At 34.6% G+C, this 22,775-nt stretch overlaps 1 protein-coding gene across 1 annotated transcript in view; it reads right to left on the bottom strand.

Annotated features, from left to right (window-relative positions):
* TMPRSS15 (transmembrane serine protease 15) overlaps positions 1–22,775 on the bottom strand; it is a 121,780-nt gene that overhangs the window by 77,382 nt on the left and 21,623 nt on the right. Inside the window, exons 5-9 of the mRNA XM_040485015.1 lie at positions 17,079–17,210; positions 10,617–10,725; positions 5,291–5,397; positions 4,074–4,214; positions 3,311–3,460 (exon numbers count right to left, since the gene is read on the bottom strand). Coding sequence (XP_040340949.1) covers positions 3,311–3,460; positions 4,074–4,214; positions 5,291–5,397; positions 10,617–10,725; positions 17,079–17,210 — 639 coding nt within the window. The remainder of the gene's footprint in view (positions 1–3,310; positions 3,461–4,073; positions 4,215–5,290; positions 5,398–10,616; positions 10,726–17,078; positions 17,211–22,775) is intronic.

The raw sequence follows: 22,775 nt of genomic DNA, 5'->3' as shown, positions 1-22,775 counted from the left end.
TCTTTCTTTCTTTCTTTCTTTCTTTCTTTCTTTCTTTCTTTCTTTCTTTCATCTTTTCTCCCCTCAGAGAGTCCCCCTTAAAATTTCTTGCAGGGCTGGTTTAGTGGTCACAAACTCCTTTAATTTTTGTTTGTCTGGGAAACTTTTTATCTCTCCTTCTATTTTCAATGACAGTCTTGATGGATAAAGAGTTCTTGGCTGCATATTTTTCTGATTCAGCACATTGAATATACCCTGCCACTCTTTTCTGGCCTGCCAAGTTTCTGTGGATAGGTCCGCTGCAAACCTGATCTGTCTTCCCTTGTAGGTTAGGGACTTTTTTTCCCTTGCTGTTTTCATAATTCTCTCTGTGCCTGAGTATTTTGTGAATTTGACTATGATATGCCTCGTTGATGGTCTGTTTTTGTTGAATCTAATGGGGGTCCTCTGTGCTTCCTGGATTTTGATGTCTGTGTCTTTCCCCAGGTTAGGAAAATTTTCTGCTATGATTTGCTCCCCTACCCCTTCTACCCCTATTTCTCTCTCTTCCTCTTTTGGGACCCCTATGATTCTGATGTTGTTCCTTTTTAATGAGTCACTAATTTCTCTAATTCTTAAATTGTGCTCTTTTGCCTTAATCTCCCTCTTTTTTTCTGCTTCATTATTGTCTATAAGTTTGTCCTCTATATCGCTGATTCTCTGTTCTGCCTCATCCATCCTTGCCGTCTCTGCATCCATCCGTGATTGCAGCTCAGTTACAGCACTTTTATTTCATTCTATTTTTTACTTCTTTATCTCTGCAGAAAGGGATTCTAATCTATTTTTGACTCTAGCTAGTATTCCTATTATTGTGATTCTAAATTCTGGTTCAGACATCTTGCTTGTATCTGTGTTGGTTAAATCCCTGGCTGTCGTTTCTGCGTGCTCTTTCTTTTGGGGTGAATTCCTTCATTTTGTCATTTTGAAGGGAGAAAAGGAATTAATGATGTAGAAAAATTAAAATTAAAAAATACTAATATTAAAAAATTAAAAACACACATATACACACACATCTAATAAATGATGCTAGATCCTAGGTGTGTTTTGGTCTGGGTGCTGAAAGTGGTTTGACAGATTAGAGAAAAAAAAGGTGGGGGAAGGAAATTGAGAATTTGAAGAAATGAATACACGGAAGTAGACTAAAATGAGATGATGGGAGTAAAATAGAATTTGAAAAAATTTACACAAAAGTAAAGAATGTAGTAGAAAAAAATTGAAGAAAAATATTTTTAACAAATATTAAAAATAAAAAATGAATTTTTCTCTTTCTGTTTTCAAGAAAAAGAAAAGAAATGAAAAAGAGAAAAAAATCGTTTGAAAATTTGAAAAAGTGAATACACTGTAGCAGACTAAAATAAAATGATGGAAGTAAAATATAATTTGAAAAAAAATTGCATAGGCAAAAAAATAGTAAAAAAATTAAAGAAAATATTTTTAATAGAAATCAAAAGTAAAAATGAAGTTTTTGTCTTTGCATTCACGAAAAAGAAAAGAAATGAAAAAGAGAAAAAAGAAAAAGTAAAAAAAAGGAAATCGTTTGAAATTTTGAAAAGGTGAATACACTGAAGTAGACTAAAATAAAATGATGGAAGTAAGATAGAATTTGAAAACATTTACACAAAAGTAAAAAATACATTTAAAAAATTAAAGCAAAATATTTTTAATAAAAATTGAAAATAAAAATGAATTTTTTCTTTCTGTATTCAAGAAAAAGTAGTGTAAAAGAGAAAAAAAAGAAAAAAAACAAAGAAAGAAAATTGAATAGAAGGACCTGCTAACAGATTGAAATAGGACTGGAATTACTTCATTTTCCCCTAGAAGTCAGACTATGTACCACTTTATAGTCCTTAAACTAAGTAGGAGGTGAGACTTGTGTTCTTGAAGAGCGAGGTTGGTCCAGTTGGGTGGGGCTCAGTGTAATGGCTCCATTCTCCTCTAGATGGCGCTGCTAGCCTACTGGGGTGGATTGTTGCCCCACTGGTAAATGCATATGCGCATGCGCGGGATAGGTGAAACTTGTGTCACCCAAGTATCCAGTCTCTAGTGTCGGAACTGTTCTCCCGGATCAGCAATCGCGCACCCATCCTGTCTTCAGGTTTCATCCACTCCCTGCTTCTTCACTGTCCGTGACCAAGCCCCAGGCCGTACTTCCCTGCCGAGTTTTGTCTCATGTGGCTGTTTCGCTGGCCCCTTACTTCTGAAAGACTGCGGCTTTGACCCTTTCCGCCCCTCTGAGGGAGGGTCTCACCGAGCAATGGCTGAATGCCAGCTGCACCCAGGAACGCTTGCGGGACCCTGCTGCTGCCGGTTTCTCGAGACTGCAGCCAGGTGCCAGCCCGCCCAGAAAACTTCAAGCGATAGTGTAGCAGCAGCATTTCAGGGATTATGGGAAATCACAGTACACATCTGGCACCAGGCTTCACCCTTAAAGACCTTGTTCCAGCACCAGCGAATGTGGCCGTTTTCTGGGATCTGCTGGGACCAGGTGGCTTCAACAGTCTCCACCAAATGTCCTTCCAGCAATGGAACCGCTTTTCTCCGTGTGGTCCGAGAACCCCCTGGACCCCGTTCTGCTCCTGGGGATTCGCCCTTTTCACCCGAGCACCTACAGGTATGGAGCTGTGGAGTTGCAACCTTTGCGCTCCCCTTGTTTACAGTCTTAGTGGAATTTAAACCCTCTCCTTTCTCCTTTCTCCCTTTTTAGTTTAGTCCTTGTGTTGTTTCCAATTTTCCACTTTCTCTCCAGCTGCTTTTGGGGAAGGGTGCTTTTCCCGTATGCTCCCCTCCCCCCAGTCTCCGTCCTCTCTTCACCTGCAAACGCCGCTCCCTGCCTGCCGCCGGCTTCTGTCCCCAAGTTCACCTCTCCACACCACGTACCTGCTGAATTCTGTGGTTCAGGTTGTGCAGATTGTTGTGTTAATCCTCCAATCAGTTTTCTAGGTGTGTAGGACGGTTTAGTGTTGGTCTGGCTGTATTTCATGGACGCGAGATACACAAAAAACTTCCATGCTGTTTCGCCATCTTGGCTCCTCCCAACAACCTAAGTCTTATCTGGAATAGCCTCTGTGTACTTTTCCATATTTCATGCATATACGGGGTAAAATAATGTATCTTTTGAAATATTCTCATTTGCTGGCCTATTTGATTACCATTTTCACTTCAAAACATTTGTTAGTCCATGATTTTTTTAAAAAAGAAAATCTGAAAAGACTATTTTTAATTTAATGCTGTCCACATTAAACTGCAGAAAACACCAGCTTCCCTTTGATTTTGAATTAAGTATGAATTATACCTGAATAATTGCCAAAAGTATGGTCGAAATTTGGTCCAGTAAAAGGAGGAAATGTGTTTCCCTGAATCCTTTCCCATTCATTATCATCATTTAGATCCTGGACCCAGAAACAAAAGCCATCTTCAAAATCACAGTTAATTTTCTCATAATCTGTGAATTAAAAAAAGAGGAAGAAAATACTTCAAATTTAGCCCACAGTGTGACTAATTGTAACCGATTGCATCAAAAATAATCTAGTCTTATACAGTCTTGTATATCTATAATTGTCATGCACATAGTCTTTTTTAATTCATCTTCATTCTGTTTCATTCCATTTTGAAAAAAAATAGCTTTTTGTTGCCAACTGTCTTAAATTAATATGCTTCCTATATCCCAGTAGGCCTTTAGCAAAGCAAGCTTCTTTTTCTTAGTATTCTTTAATTTTACATCTGATCTCTATTGGTTTACCCAGAATATTGGTCAATATTCTGGAATATTCTAAGAATTAATTTTATGCATATGTGTGTGTATACATATATGAAACTTTGTAATTTTTCTGGAATTGATTATTTGATTCTTTTGAAGAACATGAACTATTTTCTAATTTCTCAATTTTCCTAAGTATCAAGGAGAGAGAGCTATACATGAGATACTCATTAAAGAACCTGCATAATAAAACAAATTATGACATTGTTCTAAAACTTTAAATTCTGCTACTTTTAAAATTCCATTACAATATTAAAGCATCTTAAAATTCAAAGGCTAAATAGTAAACAATACTTACTATTAAGCTCTGTGCTATTAAATGCAGTATATGTCACAGTAAATCCAATGTAATCATTTTCATCAGATTCTATAAGGAAGGTGGCAGTAACCTGGTTGGAAAAGACCCTAATTGTGCCAGGATTGGTTTCCCAGAGAGAAGCTACAAAAAAAAAAAATGAATGACTATTATATACTTATAGATCTGTTCATCCATCCATCCATCCTTCTGCCCATCCGTCAATTTATTATTCTATCAAAAATTGATTCATCAATCTATATTATACCACTCAGTATAATGAGCACTAGTAGTGATTAATTGGTTAATTGAAATGTCTCTTCTCCTAAGTGTTAGAAAACCTCAAATTATTATACATATTTATGGTTTGAAAAAGCTATATTTTTGTTTTTAATTATTAGCTGCACAACACTATATACTCATAAAAAGAAAAGATGCATCCCTTTATTGAAAAATTTCCTCTAAGAAACACACAAACTAAGCAGTTATAAAACTAAAAATTTGGCTCTGTCAGGTATTGCTCATGCCACACTAATAATGGCTAAATCTTGGTCACAATAATAGAAGCAAGAGTAGTTTTTTGTCTTTCTACCCATATAACGGTTGGACCAGACAGAGTAGAGTGGGCACATGTATATTAGTGAATTCCCCGCCCTCTATTCGGCTTCTATTACTGTCCATGTATATAATGACAATGGTTATGAAAGGACAATACCACCTATACCTATCATTTAATGAGCCTACATCCTGGGGTAGCCATTGTTTTACTCGTTGTATTCATAATAGTCTTGCAAAAGACTGAATAGTAGAGTGCATGTTGAAAATAGGAAGACATTCTGTGAGTTTATAACCAATGCAATGTTAGAGAAAATGAGAACAATGATTTTTGAGGTTTGTCTGAATTTTGCTTAATGGGGAGAAACAAACAAAGCATAGTAGCCAAAGACACAATTATATTTCTTTGGAAAATTCCATCTTATTTTAAAAAATAGTTAGAAGAGGGTAATGTGAAGTAGTAACCATTTTACTACTAAGAAGATTGATCACATAGGGAACTAAATTGTTCATTTTTATAATGAAAACCAGTTTTGCCTTTTCCTTTCAGTAACTTAAATTTCAAGTCCATATTCAGTTTAAAATCAAAGTCAAAACACATCACTTCAAAGAGTTTACTACATATTTTCATTTTGATAATGGATTGTATATTTGTTTTAACTTACCTCTTAAAATCTTGTTTGTACCCACACCTTCATAAATATTTAATACATCTGTGTAATATGTATTAAAGTCATCGAAGCTCAGTTTAATGGAGAGTCCTTGATTTACACTAAATTAAGCAAAAAATAGGTTACTACACTCTTAACAAGTTGTCAAAACTCTTTATGCATTCTAAAATTTGGATGCATTTTCTAATTGGGATTTAAAAATCACATAACATGAGATTGATGCTCAATGAATTTTTAAGCTTATGATACAGAACTGTTATCGATAAGCACAATGTTGTACAGCAGATCTCTAGGACTTTTTCCACTTTGTGTTACTGAAACTGTATACCATTGGACAGTAATTCCCCATTTCACCCTCCCTCTGTCCCTGGAAACCAGCATTCTACTTTCTGTCTCTATGAATTTGAATAGTTTAGATGCTTCATATAAATAGAATCATGCAGTATTTGCCCCTCTGTAAAAAGTTTATTTCACTTCACATGATATCTTCAAAGTTCACCCATGTTGTTGCATATGACAGGATTTCCTTCCTTTAATGACTGAAAAATATTCCCTTGTATGTATGTACCACAATTTTTTTATTCATTCCTCAGTCATGGACATTGAGGTTGTTTCCATTCCTTGGCTGTTGTGAATAATGCTGCAGTGGGAGTGAACATGGGATTGCAAATATCTCTTAGAGATTTTGTTTTTAACTCTTTTGGATAAATATCCAGAAGTGGGATTGCTGGATCATACAGTAGTTCTATTTTTAAAATTATGAAGAACCTCTCTGTATTGTTTTCCATCGTTACCACACCATTTCACATTCTATCAACGGTGCACATGGTTCTATTTCCTCCACTTCCTCACCAAATTTATAACATTTTGGTTTTTTTTTAATCATTGTGATTTTAATTTGCATATCCTTGATGATTGTTGATGTTGAGCAACTTTTCACATGTTTGTTGACTATTTGTATGTCTTCTTTGGAGAGGTACCTATTTGAGATTTTTGTCCATCTTTTTAAATTAGATATTTGGTTTTTGTTTTGTTTGGTTTTGTTTTTTTGCTATGTAGTTGTAATAGTTCCTAATATATTTTGGGTATTACCACTTTATCAGGTATATGGCTTGCAAATATTACCTTCCATTCCATAGGTTGCCTTTTTACTCTATTGATTTCTTCCTTTGCTGTGTGGGATGATTTTAATGTGACATAATGCCACTTGTCTATTTTTGCTTTAGTTGTCTACGCAACTAAAGGAAATCACTGTGATGACTAATGTTATGAAGAGTTCTATTTTTTTTATGTATGTGAGATATGATTGTGTGGTATTTGGTTGATATGGGTGTGGTGGATTTGTCGTATGTGTGTTGATTGCATATTTGTTGTTTATGTGTGGGGTGAATATGGTGTTTGTATGTATGTGTGTACTGAGTGTGTCTCATGTGTGTGATATGTGTGGTATTCCAAATGGTGTTTGTGTATGATGCATGCAATAGGTATGTGTGTTGTATTTGTGGTGTTTGTTGTATATGTGTTGTTTATATGTGGTGTGTGTGGTATGTGTCTTGTGTGAATATTATGTGTATTTGTGTGCTGTATGTGTGATTCATGTGTGGTATGTGGCTGGTGTATGAATGATGTATTTCCTATCTTTTCTTCTAGGAATTTTATGATTTCTGGTCATACATTTAGGTATTTAATCCATTTTATGTTGATTTTCTATGGTGTAAGATAAGGGTCCAATTTTAGTTTTCTGTATGTGAATATCCAGTTTTACCAACACTGTTTGTTGAAGAGACTGTTGTATTCCCCTTGTGTAGTCCTGGGACCCCTAACAAAGATCATTTAACCATAGGGTGTGGGTTTATTTCTGGGTTCTCTATTCTGTTCTATTGGTCTATGTACTTGTTTTTATGCTAGTACCATGCTGTTTTGATTACTGTAGCTTTGTAATGTATTTTAAAACCAGGAAGTATGAGGCCTCCAGCTTTGTTCTTTTTCTCAAGGTTGCTTTGGTTATTTAGGGTCTTTTATGAGTTAATATGAATTTTAGAATTCTTTCTTTAATATTTTTGTAAGAATATGGCATTAGGATTTTGATAGAGATTGTATTGAATCCATAGATCATTTTCAGTAGTATGGACATTAATATATTATTACATTTTAACAATATTAAGTCTTCCAATCCACGAACATGAGATGTCTTCCCATTATTTGTGTCTTCTTTAAATTCTTTCAACTATGTTTTGTAGTTTTCAGTGTACAAGTCTTAACCTCCTTGGTTAAGTTTATTCCTAGGTACTTTATTCTTTTTGGTGCTATTGTAAATAGGTTTGTTCCTTAATTTCTTTTCTGGACTATTCATTGTTAGTGTATGGAAACACACATGATTTTTTATATGAATTTTGTATACTGCAACTTTGTTGATTTCTTTTATTAGTTCTAACAGATTGTCTGTGTGTGTGTATTTTTGTGATTTTCTACATATGCAATCTTGTCAGTTCTTATGTGATCTTGCAAATGGTGGCAGCCATTTATACAAATTCTGCCTCAGTTAGGTCAGTTTAGAGGTGGGTGAGTGAGCCTGGTAGTGCGACCTCAGGACTCCAGTGTCAAAGTTTAAGAAGACATGGGAAGAAGAAATGAAGTAGGCTTCAGAGTGATTTCTAGTTTTTTAATTGAACTTTTGATGTCTTTAGGGAAGAATAAAATGAATTTTCCTTCATGTGTTATTTTTAAGCTATAAAGCTGAGAGATACAAGAGAAACTCCTTAGGAAATTTTGCTTTCAGGATTCCTTTACTTTTCTTTATGTATAAAGTTGAAGGTACAAGAGAGAAACTAGTGAGTATTTCTTCTGACTCAGAAAAGCCAACTTGCAATAAAAATTTGGTCATTTATTGATAGAAGACTAATTAGAAAATATAATATCAGTTTTTTAAAATGTAGACATGGTTATCTTTTGATTTTTAAGGGAATGGGTATTTTTCTAAATATAACTTATGCATTTTGTATTTTTGTATCAATAGCTAATCTTTTTAAAGCCCAGTTTTTTTTGATAATTTAATATGGGGCTAAGCCCTTTACATTCATTACTACATTTAATAATGACTTTGGCCTCTGAATTTAGAGATGTTGAACTCTAAGGGTGTAGAAATTTTGGGTCAAAGAGATTTAGTTATTAGCTAGAGATCACATATTTTGAATCTGTAGAGGGAAGATTTGAATTCATACAGATTGTCTCGGGTGCTCATATTCTTCATATTTGATTCTCTGCTAAATGTAGTTTTAATATAATTCCAACGATGGGCTGGTCTAGACTAAAATATAGTTTAATTGCATCTTAAACATTTCTCCACCATTTAATGGTCTTCAAGCTTATAGGAAACATGATTATCTTTATGACCCCCTTTGATCATAATTAGGAAAAACAAACTATCAAAGACAATGTATCACCATTGTAGTAACCAGTTTCAAGAAGAAAAACAAAATACTTAGGTTGTTTATATGATTAATTAATTCATGATTTCATCTTGAAGTGCAGTGTTTAGGGTAACATTTTAGGTCCTTTGGGGTTTGGAAATCATTGCTGCACTAACGGTGTATTTCTTAAAAATGGTTTTAAAAATTAAGTAATGGAAAAAAAGTAAAAAAGAATAGAACCATACAAATCCTTAATTAACATAGTTTGATTGTTACATAAATGATATTACTACTATGGCAAAAGTTTGTTGGGTTCTCCTTATAAACTCTCCTACAAGTTTGATCCAGTTTTATTAAGCATTTAACAATTAAATTTAACAATTAAATTATATTTATTTGGTGTGAATAAAATTTCAAAGATTGCATGAAGAAATAATTTAGGATTCATGTTCTTTCCATTTTCAGAGAAAGTAATTTAAGATTTTTCTAAACCTTTCTGCTGACATTTTAAGTAAGGAATAGAATATTTTTCATTTTACTTGTAATCAATGCTAATAGCCATTTATAAATGCTTCTTTTTAAATTTGATCTGATTCTATTAGAAACAATATCCCCCAAATTGGTTAATTCTTCACTTGACAAGTGAGCTGTCATTTTGAATACAAAATCTTATCTTTGGCATACAAGTAACATGTTGTCTAGAGCATGAAAACATATCTTACATGTGGCTGAACTCCAAAATAGAAATTATTTAAAGAGAACAGAATGTTCTTCTTCCCTTCATGAATTTGAAGGGAAATACGAATTTCCCTTCATATCCCATCTTATCTCTGGGGTATGTCTACACAAGGAAACAACACTGTGAATCTTTATGGAACCATTTTCTATCATACATGGTTGGCAAGAATGTGTTTGGCATTGCCTTATAACCTTCTTTAATCAGTCGTAATGTTGATTTCCCCTAGTTTTCTAGTGAGTCATGACAATGATTAAAACTATTATACAGCAAGTTGGATTGGGAAACCACAGTCCTACCCAGCTGTTAAGAGAAATGAACTAACTAGAATGTCATTTATCAAAGTGAATTCCAGAGAATGTTTATTCTTCATGCTCTGTGGAGAAAAATGATCAGTGGCTTAAGATGATTTTTTTTTAAATTTATATTGCTCATTAACTTATTTAAACTGAACTTAAAAAGTTATAATGAGTTTATTTCAGCTTTGCTTTTATTTATTTGAGTACAAATTATTTTCCTTTGGAATCTGGGAGGAACATCAGATACTGCTCCTGTGTGCAAAATGCTTAGATAAACATTGAGGTCAATCAGTCTTCAGCAGTTTAATTATTTGGATCATCATAATGATTGAATTAGTGGATTGAATTAAGAGCTTGGAGGTCAATATCATGTATTTGACATGCTAACTGATCTTAGTGTTATTCAAGATCTAGCTACTATTGTCTAGTAGGATGTGTATAGAGGGTGTCCCCAACTCTTAATCTGCCATGACTAAATCACATCAGAGGACATTTTCATATAGATGCTGGCATAATGAGAAAAGAATCCTTGGTGGCCAGGATGCAAGTAATGGGAAATATTATATATTGCAGTATATAGATGTAAATGTGTGCTGTTCACTTTGGCAACCCTTGATTTGTGCCAATCATAAGGGGGGGAAAGTTTGCCACAGAATCCTACGATGGCCCCATTAATTAGACAGTATTACCCATAGGATAGAACACCTTTTTGAAGAATGAGAGAGAAACTTCTAGGACAGGTTATCAGTTGGGAAGACTGCTTCATAGCCAGTGAAAATGATTGTTAAAAAATAGACTACAATAGGTGGTAAGACTTATTGTATCAGGGAAAGACTTTATGACTTAACAACAGGGAATAGAAAATGATATATTACCGTATAATCCACTGGCAAACAACACTTGATTTAGAAGGCTTTGGGTAATGAACAGCCTGGAAGGACCCAGAAGTTCCAGTCAACAAAAACCTGCCATCACAAGCTGTGGCTGTGGAAAAAAATGAGAAGTCGTGTTAGACAAAAAACAGTCCTGGAAAGTTTTATCAAGTGAAATGGGATTCACATTGGCTAATGAACCCTTCACAGAACAGTTATGACTGAATCTGTATGACTGAAATGATCCAATAGGAGTAGATCAGATCTCATGTTTAAAATCTATTGCCAATTTTCATATACTTGCTCATAACTCACCATAGATTCCTTTAGAAAAGCATTTTACTTCTAAATGCCCATACCTAAACTGCATTTTTAGTATTTGTCACATTTTTTTTTTTAATTTTTTTTTTCAACGTTTATTTATTTTTGGGACAGAGAGAGACAGAGCATGAACGGAGGAGGGGCAGAGAGAGAGGGAGACAGAATCGGGTACAGGCTCCAGGCCCTGAGCCATCAGCCCAGAGCCTGACGCGGGGCTCGAACTCACGGACCGTGAGATCGTGACCTGGCTGAAGTCGGACGCTTAACCGACTGCGCCACCCAGGCGCCCCTGTCACATTTTTTTTTAAAGTGAGTACCTTTCAAAAAATTTATTTAATGTTTATTTATTATTGAGAGATAGAGAGAGACAGAGCAGTGCATAGGAGAGGCAGAGAGAGGAGAGACACAGAATCCGAAGCAGGCTTCATGTTCTGAGCTGTTAGCACAGATCCTGATGTGGGACTCGAACTCCCAAACTGCAAGATCATGACCTGAGCCCAAGTAGGACACTTAACCAACTGAGCCACCCAGGTGCCCCTATTTTTTCACATTTTTAAGGAAATAAATATATTTGAATTATAAACTCCTAATTTAGACAAATAGCTACTATTTTTTGGTCTTCTGTTCCTGATTAAATTGGAGGGAGGGTGAATTTTAAATATATGCATTCTGTGCTATGTCCTCCTGAAAATGATCACAATATGGCCAGGCAAATGATATATGTGGTGCCAGTGGCCTGTAGCAAATTCCATCCATCTGATCTATTCCACCCATCTTTTAAACTTCTTGCTTCTTTTGTATGAATTTGCTATCTCAATATTGTCATTCAATATTCCTGAATATGTCTTCTGCATTTCATGACTACTCATTTTCCTCTTTTAATTCTTGTAGCATATTTACTTCATATACTCTCTTTGATGTCTCGTGTTATTCGTTGTCTTTAACTTATATCTGAATCATTTCCAGCTAGTTTAAAATCTTACTGAAGGCATAAACCAGGAACCATAGCTCACTAATTTTTGTGTTCCCCTTACAGTTACAATGCATACTATGTGTTAAAAAATAAAAGCCATTTTTTCACAATCTTTAATTTTTCTTAGATTATTTTCTATATACTTTTTACTTACTACTCTTGATACTACATTTTAAAATAATTACTCCTAGAATGTGTCCTTTTTCTCTTGGTAGGTTGTTAATTCCTTATAGGCCAGAAGAATGGAGGATAGGGAGATTAAAAAAAATTACTAAAATTAAATTGCTGCTCTTAGAACGTGAGACTTAGAATAAGCTAATGGGTGGAAAATCTCATTGTAACATTATACAACATTTCTGTCAAGTAATTAAATACAAGCTATTATAGGACAACAAATATTTTATATGGACAAAGGAAAAAATTGACAAATTAAACAGCATATAGAAATCTTGGCAGAACTCTCTTGCTTTTGGTTGGCTTTTTGCTATTTTTGGTATTTTTTTAAAAGCATAAGAAATCACTTTATGATTGTAAGAGTGTAAGATTGTAAATTGTAAGACTCAGTCTGTTTAAAAACAATGAGCTAGGAATTAATTGCATTGGATTATAACTTGATAACCTGACTCCCAGCTGAAGACAAAAAACAAAACAACAAATAAGCAAAAAACTTGGAGAATTGAAAAGATAATCTAAGATAGAAGCATTAAGCACTGAAAAATCTTCGGAGATCTGGGAAAGGAAATGCAGAGTACTGTGACTTGTTGAGAGAACTGAATCTCCTTATGTGTAATTCTTACTGGAGCAAATAAAGATGATTATGGATAATTTGTATGATTTGAAAATAAACAGCAAAATATCTGATTATTTAATGCAGATTTAAGTAATTTTCTAGTTGTAAAAGGAAACCTCTCATTCACCCTCAACTCTCTGCAAACCATGCCAAATAAATGGGACAATTAATCCCTTAGCTTCAATGACTAGAAAAGTGAAAATAGTGCCTGCTTATATTTTAGGTGATATATGGAGCCTTCCAATCACTTTGTCAAAAAAGCATATGGACTTCAAGATTACAGGCAGTGCAAGCAAGTCCACTGTTATTTTAAATAGTTTATATTTGATGAGAAATCAATCTTGACAGTCCTAAAATGTAACTGCTATAATTGATGGAGTATTTGCTATGTGCCAGCCACTATTGTAAAGGTGTTATGTATGTATTAATGTGATCTTCACAACAACCTTACAAAGTTATGGGTGGGAAAAGTGAGGCACAGAGGGGTTAAGTAACTGGCAAAAGTTTTCCCAGATTATTAGTGACAATTCAAAGCCAGGCATTCTTACTCCTGAGCATACAGGGGTATACTACCTGATACCTCAATATATACAGCTATGGTGATGTTATCATTTACTCTTTGAACTTAAAAGGGGGGGCATGTGTGTGCAGAACTGTAAATAAGAGAAGAAACAGGATTTTAAAAAAAATTCCATCATTTTCACTGTTCTTAAAATTAAAATAGGGCACATCCAATAGAATTCTATGACAAATAGAAAGAAGCAAAAAAGATAGAAGGAAAATGGAACAAAACAGGACTGGCTTAAGAATTTATAAAACCAACTCGCAAATCTGGAAACATTTTAGGAATTCTTCACTTCTGCACACCCATTCACTACACTTTTGGGAGGTGGATCAGCAGCTCTGTGTTGTACAACAAAATTCAAAGTTTTCCAACAACCTGAGTTATGTCCCTGGTGGCAGGATAGTTGTAGGTTTGTCACACCCTTTTTCAGTCCCTTCTGGGTCCATCACTAGGCTGCACTTCCAATAATGGGCCATGTGACAGATCCTGGCCATGAAACTGTTGTGGAACTCATTATGTTTATTTCCAGATGTGATTCCTAAAAAGATCTTCTGAGACAGTCTTCCTTGTCTGTCAGTGGGTTGCAAAGGATCCAGGGGAGGACAAGAGACAGAGGGGATGAGAAAGGAACTGGTTTCCTGGATGCCTACACAGAGGGCAGCCCCTTGGATCAGGATGTGATAAATAAACTGTTACTATCTTAAATTGCAAAGATTGTTTACCATAGTACTTAGCCTATCCTTAGAAATATGATCAATTTTTCCAGTGTGCTATGAATTTGCTGACTTTCAGTAGGAATGGGCATTATGCACATCCAGTTCTGGTCTAAAGGGTCATTGATGAATTCTTGCATGTGACTGTTAAGAGTATTCTTAAGAAGCATATTCTGAAAGCATTAAAAAAAAAAAAACAACCAAAAACCACGATAGTATTGAGGTACTTATAATAGAAATGTTCAGAATGCCAAAATATTATTATTTCAAGGTGTCGACTTGTTCTAGGGGCCTTCTCATACATTCTTTCATTTAATTTCAGGATGTTTCTGGAGAACCTAATATTACACAAGACAATGAAGGGGGATAGCCTTTCAGCAAAATAGATCTAACCCAGCCATGGATAAGTATGATAACTGGCGTTCAGGATTATGACTTTTTAGACTGCATAGTGCTTTACGGTGCAGCATGAAAAAAAAATCCTGAGTGGGAGATAAATGAGCTTGTCAAATAATATCAGGCATTTACTGAGCTCTATGAAAGGTGCCTGTAATGGGAGGGGATTCCTGAAAGTTATGCTCTCAGAACCTACTGAGAGCTCCCTCTGCTGGCTGAATATTTACTAGTTGTGCGCTTGCATAGGGCACTGAACTCTCCAGGATATATAAAACAAACATGATCTATGCCCATCCACCGAGGTCTATTGTGCACACATACAGAGGCATGCAAACAATCTATAGAGACGGTTGACAACTTCCAAATAGGTCTGAACATTGGTCTAAAGGCTGTGAGTCAGCATCTTTCCTTCTCATAGGTCAGCTAAAAAGCGAACTTTCCTGCTGATGCCATTCTAATCAGAAGAGAAAAACAATTTTAAAAACTCTTGGTTCAGCTACAGTCAGCTATAAGTTGCATAAGACCTAAATAACTAAAGACTAAAAAAGGAAGCTATGTGAGGAAGTCAACATTAATGTGACTCTATTAATAACACATACTGGAATTAGTATGGAGAAAAAAGAAAGAGAGAGAGAGTGCACAAGGGTCAATTTCATAGAGAATTCTCTTAAATTAATTTTTTGGGAATGTAGATTGATGGACACAAGCTTTCACATAGAAATTATGCTATTAGATGATCAGGTTGGTGCTGAGGTGAAGTGCACTAGGCTTTTGGGCTCACCATCATTAAGGATGAATGATGAACAAAACGTATAGGCCTGAATCCTAGCTGGATAAGGATAGATTCACTGATTGATTAGTCCACATTTATTCCACAAAGGCTTTAAATTTGTTTTCCAAGATAAATATAATGCTAATTTTAAAAATCAAATAGCGAAGAGAGCCAATAAAAATGAAAAATGAGCATCTAGAGACTTAAGAAAGTTAGTGACATGGATGGTAAAGAATTAATTCAGTTCTAATGCCAAGGCTCATGCCATTAATTTATAGTGACTTGGAAAAAAGAATTCATGACCTTGTAACTTATTTTAGGACAAATTGTTACACTAACATGATACTTCCACGGTTATTTTTGGAGATGCACTGACATTACTTTACCATGAACATTATTAACTCCATGACATTGAAGACCAAATAATAATAGGCGTAGTACATTTTCTGATTATTGAACTCATCTTACATATTTCCCTCTACTTAAGTTTATCAATTATCATTATATAGGCTTAAAGCTATGTGTCTAACTTTGGCATTCATTATTCTTTTTGAAATATTAAGAAACATCACCTTTGTTACCTCATGATGGCACACTTGTATCATATTCTCCCTGAAAAGCTTTTGGAAACTGCCTGGAAACCATAGCAAAAAAAGAATGTTGCTTTCTTCTTCTTTGAGTAACTTAGTTATATAAAATAGATTAAAAAATATTCTGTAGCCTGCACTTTCTTCCAATATGCTCTGAGTGCACTTCAAAGTATGTAGTTAAACTTTGAAGGTTTGAATTTTATCAAAGAACATTTGAATTGGGATTGCTTAGTAGAAGCCTCTTTAGTCAAGTTGCCTTTTTTTTGAGTCGCTCCTGGAAAACAGGCCAACTGCCTGTCTTTTAAAGTGAGTACCGAGTGGATAGGTAACTTTTTAAGCTTTGGTTGCTTTTGGAGCACTCATCTTCAATTAATGTCATACAAGAAGCACAAAATGCAACAAATAAAAGAAGAGCAAGTGTAGAAAGTTGTAACTACAACCTTTGTACATTTCAGGAACTAATTGTGCTCATGGTCAATTTTAAGACTGATTATAAACCACAACACAGATGTGTTCAATTCATGCTTTCTGTTTAATTGTTTAAGAAAAAATTATAAATTAGAATTGTTCCTATAATTCTTCACCTTGCTTATCAATCTATATTTGTAGTTATGTGATAATCTTTCATATATATGCTGCACAACTATCAAATGAAATAAGTCAAAAAGTAAATATGTTTAAATCACTTAGAGTCATGCTTGGCATATAGTAAGTACTACTTAAGTGTATAATAATAATAATAATAATAATAACAACAACACTTAAAACAGATGCCAAAGTTTACATATAAAACATGGATGTTTTATTCATAAGACAAGATCTTATTCATAACTGTTTCTATTATTCATAGAACTACAACTCAAGTACATTTTTTCTTACTTGTCTCCATGTCAAAGATCAAATAAAAGCAACAATCAAAATTAAGGAGCAGCAATTACTGAGTTAGAAGCCATTGAAATCACACACACAAAAAAAGATTGATATTATGGTGTAATGCTAAAAAAACATGAAAGTGCATCCAAATTCATAATAGTTTGGAGTAGTTTATTAAAGGATGAGAAACAATGACATTCCCTTCCCTCATTTATGACAGACATTAATCACAGCATTGTGTCCATAAACATCAAATAGAATTCCACTTAATCAGTGTCTAATATTGCATAAAATAGATTAGGAAAATATGAATATAATTATTTTTTTAGATTTTGTATTAAATTTAATCACGTGTATTGGAATATCTCTTTCTCCAGTAGTTTCTGGTAACTGAGGGATATGTGTTTGTGTGTACACAGTGAGGGAGGATGAAAAAGCAGTGGGGTGAGAAAATGTGGGGGACATTACTTACCACAAGTGTCATTGTCTTCATCAGAGCCATCTGGACAGTTAATTTCTCCATCACAAAATAAATCATTTGCTATGCACTTTAGAGCATCAGCACAAGGACTAGAACCAGGCAGGCATTCTATTGAGACATTTCCTTTAGAAAAAAAAGATTGAATTTGTAAATTTCTTGCATAGTACATTTAGTTGCCAACCATATGTACAACGTTTGGATATTTATTACGTATTTTTTTGTCATTTAGGTCTTTACTCAGAGCATGTATTTCAATTTCCAAAGTAAATATTCATTTCATTTAATTAATTAGTCATTTGTAAAAGAAGCTTAGAATTTTAAATTTGGAAAAGAAGATATATATTCCTTCATAGATGTTGAATATGAATGTTTAATTTCTTGATTTTAACCTTGATAAATTAATACTATAGTTTGGACATTTAGCTCCTAATGATTACACCTCCTACGATTGTTTATACGTGTTCTGTGGGGCAATTTGTTGGAATGTTTTTCACATTATCTGCAGTATCCAGTAACCACTTCATTTACTTATAAACTTATTATTTGAAAATATGGGGGCTGAAGTAACGTTTACATTCTGCAGAACAAAATTTGTTGGTGATGGCCATTTTATAGTAGAATAAAACACTTAAAATTCCTGGTACATAGCTACATTGAGAAATGAATAAACCCAATCGCTATTTCCATTCAGTATTTCTTTGCTTCTTGAGTCAGAGATTCTTAGTGGGAAAGATACAAACATTGCCCTGAAGAATTCTATGCCATTCTCTGACCAGAATCCGATCCATTTGCTATCCTCAGCCTGTCTTGTGCTTCACCTGCTCCTCTTCCATATGCCTACATGCAGGCATGGATCAAGAAACACATTTTACTTCTAGAAATTAACTTGGAAAAATTAAGTGCGATACTTAAAAATGGAATATTCTGCACTGCACTGCCATCTGCTGGGTTTTAAAAATATATTTGATTCTGAAATTTCTCCTTGTGTTCCACAAAATTAATTGAGAAAATGAAAGTGCATGTGTCAATTAATCTACTAAGGTAATACCTAATTTGGGACATTTATGGACAGTATTGCTGGGGATATATTCAACTAAATTAGACTTTTGTAATTGGCTCTAATTAAAATGAATATAAACCAGTGGGAAATTCATGGTCGATCACCTAACATCTAAAACAGGACATGATAAAGATCACAGCCATTGTAAAGGACAGAGCACCCCCATTTAAGGGAATAAAAAAATGGTAAACAGGGTATTGAATAAGCCCAAAAGCATATTACAACTGTTGATATACATGAGATACTTACATAAGAGTCCTTAGTCATTGAATCCCTAATCTAAGAAAGGCATAGCATTGATACTATTCCATAAATGCTTGCTAAATAACAAAAAAGCATTATTCTAGGAAATCTATATATAATTTTAACAGTAGTTAATAGAATTCTAAGTATTTAGCATTTAAAGGAGCAATTGAGGAATACAGCTAAGAAGATGTATAATTTTGTCTGTCCTAATGCTTCTCATGGGAACTTCATGATGATTCACATGTCTGTCTGTGGCTTACTGAACTCTATAGATTGAGCATCAAAGCCACACTTGCAAGTGATAACAATTGGGATCTTTTGATCTTATTAATGATCATTTATTCACTACACAAGTATTTATTGTTTATTTATTTAGTTCAAAAATTTTTAAGGAATGGAGATAAAAGGATGACTAAGACATAGCCTCTATTCTCACGAAGCTTGGACTTTAGTGAAAAACTAGTTCATTAACTTTTTTTTTTTTTAAAGAGGTATAAAAAAGTGCAATGGAAGCACCAAGGGTTAGGCAATTATTTTCCTTTTGAGTCAGAAACTGAAAACATCTTCATATAAACTAGGTTTTAAAGGATTCTTAGAAATGTACCAGGGAGAGGGAAATATGGAATGCATACATGGTGATGTGACAAAACACATCAATATATGGAACACAGGTAAGTCTAAACTTATCTCGATATTTGTGAAGGCCATGGCAGGAAGGGAGTTTGGTGTCAAGTCTAAAAGAGTTTTCTTTAATTTTTGTTAAATGACGGAAATATTTTTTCTGAAATTTTTTGCATATGTGTGGTATAGTCAGTCCATGTGTCATTAAGGCAACCCTGGGACCAAGTGGAAAATCAAGTAGAGTAAGGAGGCCAACTGAGAAGCTGTTTTTATGGTCAAGGTGAAAGTGGTTAAGGATTGGAACTCTGACGAGCTCCTACTAGTGGATAAGGGTAGCAACTTGGCCCTGGTAGAGGAGAGTACAATTGCTATTTTACAAGTGTAATAGATGAATTTTGGTGATTAGATGTGCTCCTGACTGGAGAGGTGGAAAAAAGGACACTTTTGGAGTGGCCCATTGAATTATTCATGGTCATTAGTCACCACGGTAATAAGAGGAACCCCTGGGGGGATTAGAAAATGATTCTAATTTGAAGTATTTTGATTTGAAGGTGGAAATATTAGGTACTCTAGTTTGGGTTGTACTCTATTTTCCCAGACTGTTTCACAAGCACCTTTCAGCTGCCTTTGTCCATGAAGAAAGAGAAGTTCTTCATATCAAAACCGATATAGAAAATATAAATATAATTGTTACATAAGGATGGAACATTTGGAGATTTTATCAGATTGTATTTTTACCTTGTGTTCTGTCTTTCTTTCATCTCCTTGTATACACATATATGATGATAATTTCCAACAAAACGATTCACTACAACATTAACTTTCACAGAAATTAGCCAGTTTTTAAAAATGACCTTCCATTCTTAAAACTAGAGTTCTTCAATTTGTGTACTACTTTGTTTGCCATTTCATTTCACAATATTTTGCTCTGGTGTTTCTCTTCTAAGAACTCTGTACTGTACTTCTCAATAGGGAATTTCTAGGAAAGGAGTTAAATAACTATATTTAAATTTTTTTTCCAACGTTTATTTATTTTTGGGACAGAGAGAGACAGAGCATGAACGGGGAACGGGCAGAGAGAGAGGGAGACACAGAATCGGAAACAGGCTCCAGGCTCTGAGCCATCAGCCCAGAGCCCGACGCGGGGCTCGAACTCACGGACCGCGAGATCGTGACCTGGCTGAAGTCGGACACTTAACCGACTGTGCCACCCAGGCGCCCCGCAAATAACTATATTTAAAGAAATGTGCACAGAGAGAATAATAATTGGCTCTGTTTACTAGAAGGTGAACAAATTACCTGAATATTAATTACTCTTATCTTGAGTGGGCAAAAAAAGTGTGCATGCATTTTCATATCTATATGGTATTTTATCATTGGCATACTATTTTTCTTTTGGCATTTTGTAAGAACCTACCTATTAATTAGTATTATTTAGGATTCTGCAAATGGAAGGTTTTGATTGTCCATTTATATTTGTACCATGAAGGATTCAGTATAAACCGAATGTGGTAACTCCAGAATGATCCAAAGCCACAACAATTTTCAGTGATTTGTGGTGAGGAATCTCCTGTGCTTACTTTGTGCAGGCCCTGTACTAGGCAGGTAGAGGATAAGAAGACAGAAATCCATTTATTTTGTTTTTCAAACCAGTTACAAGGAGTGTTACCTACAAGATAATAATTTTTAAATCATGTTTTGGAAATCTTGGATTTTTATTTTTCCTGTTACTTAAATGGAGATAATAATTCTTGGTGGACAAAACTGTTTGAGACAAGTTCAGCCCAAGTCCCTTATAACACACTTAGCAGTGAAAGTGGAGTCTGAATCCATGTATGCCTGCCTTTAGAGACTAAGTTTATTTCTCTACACTGTATTGGCAAAATAGATATCCCCTTACAGAAATTCTTATCAACTTCGATATAACTAATTTCATCTTTTTAGCAAGACCATGGCTGGTCAATCCAAATAAAATTACAGTGGAAAAATACTTTAACAGTTCTGGTGTCATATGCAAAGGGATGTTTTAGCAGTGTGCTTAGCAATATACATGCTGTTCTCTCAAATGCAGAGAAAGAAAAATACTTAAAATTCCATTTGGTGTTGGATAAAGTCCCTGTGTCTTAGTCCTTGGGAAATTCAACTGAAGAGTGTAATTCTACCTTAGCTTCTCTTGACCCAATTTAATGTTCTTTACTAAATCAGCCAATTCTTTTCTTCCAATCCCCAATCCCCTCCACATAGTAGTATTGGAGCAAGATTGCATTTTGTATGAAACTGAGAAAGTCCAAAATAGTGAAACTTTTGTTTTTCTGCAATCATTGCCTACGTAGTAAGCAACAAAAGACTAGAACAAGCTATATTCTAGAAATCCTTCAAGCATTTGAACAATCGCCCAGAACAGCCCCTCTTGGCTGTAGCAGCCAAGAAATCAATCAGTGGAATTCAATCCCAGTTCCCATCTTCCTCCTCCAGTGTTCCAAATGGGTTAATAAAACTTTACAGTAATTGGCAACAAAGGCAGTTGAACAATAGGACATAATCCTCATGGACTTTGTACTCGCTATCATACAAAAATTCTCTTTGGCAGAATTTATAATAGCACTAATGCCAGGTATATGATGCATGCATTTGTTGATTTTTCTCAAACTCTGTCTTCCAGGCACATAAAGATGAGAATAAACTTAACATCCCTGAAAGGCATATTCATAATAAATTACTGCTTGGAAACTGTGGTTTTCAAGTGTAATTGCCTCGTTCCCTCTATAAATCGATAGCATCTCGCTGTATGAGAGGCACAAATGGAATGGATGACTGGGGACTCATGGATCCAGTAAAAAAGGGAATATAAGATGTTCCCACTTCCTTACCTTAGTATGATTCTTTGAGGATTGATTAAAGTAATTCGATACAGTTTCCAATAATAAGAAAGCTTTGGAAATGGAGTTCTTTTAGTCAAATAAAATATCAGATTAAATGAACATTACCAGGTACAATGATCTTGTTTTAACCTTAGTTTAGTTTTTGAAATATTTCTAAAAAAAGTATTGCAACTCTTTTTTTTTTTCCTGTTTAACTCAGAAGGGGAAAGGGAGAAGGAATCTAACTTTGCATCAGTCATGAATTGAGACAGTGCGGTGTTATCGGTGTTATCTCTCTTTTAATTCTCATGATTGTTCTCTCAGATATGTATGTTAGTCTAAAATTAAAAAAAATAAAGACTAGGTAGCTTGTTGAACACCACATATAGTGATTGGTGCAATTAGTCAATGATGGACTTGGCTATGCCTTTTCAATGATTGTATGCTGTTTTTTTTTTTTGGTCTTCATTTTAAATATCCAATGCCTAAAGTGTGAAAGATAGGACTAAATGTATATTGATCCCATCCCTGTAGCTTACATGTGGGAAAGGAGATTTTTGCTTCACTTCCCAGGAAAGAAGGGTATGAGGGAAGTATCACTCCTATGATCTTTGTGTCCCCCGTTCACCATCTCCTCTGGACGGAGAAAACTGATCACAGAGTTCAACCTCTTCTTGTATTTTTGACAAGTTTGTCCTCAGGATAGGAGGGGAGAAACACTTACATTAAGTCCAAGGCTTTCTTGCTCTAACATGGATTTTTTTCCACACATTTCTTTTAAGGCATTTTAAAACACCTAAGATGTCCTCATACTATGGTTTATAGGAATCACTCAGTAAACCAATAGGCAAATAGAAAACTGGCATAAATTTGGTTATTTGTTGCTGACTTTCAAAGTTT

Source organism: Herpailurus yagouaroundi, unplaced genomic scaffold (genome assembly GCF_014898765.1).
Source record: "Herpailurus yagouaroundi ecotype Mexico unplaced genomic scaffold, PumYag 162, whole genome shotgun sequence".
Lineage (NCBI taxonomy): Eukaryota > Metazoa > Chordata > Mammalia > Carnivora > Felidae > Herpailurus > Herpailurus yagouaroundi.
The sequence above is the reverse complement of the archived record's forward strand: the minus strand, read 5'-3'. Positions and strand labels throughout refer to the sequence as shown.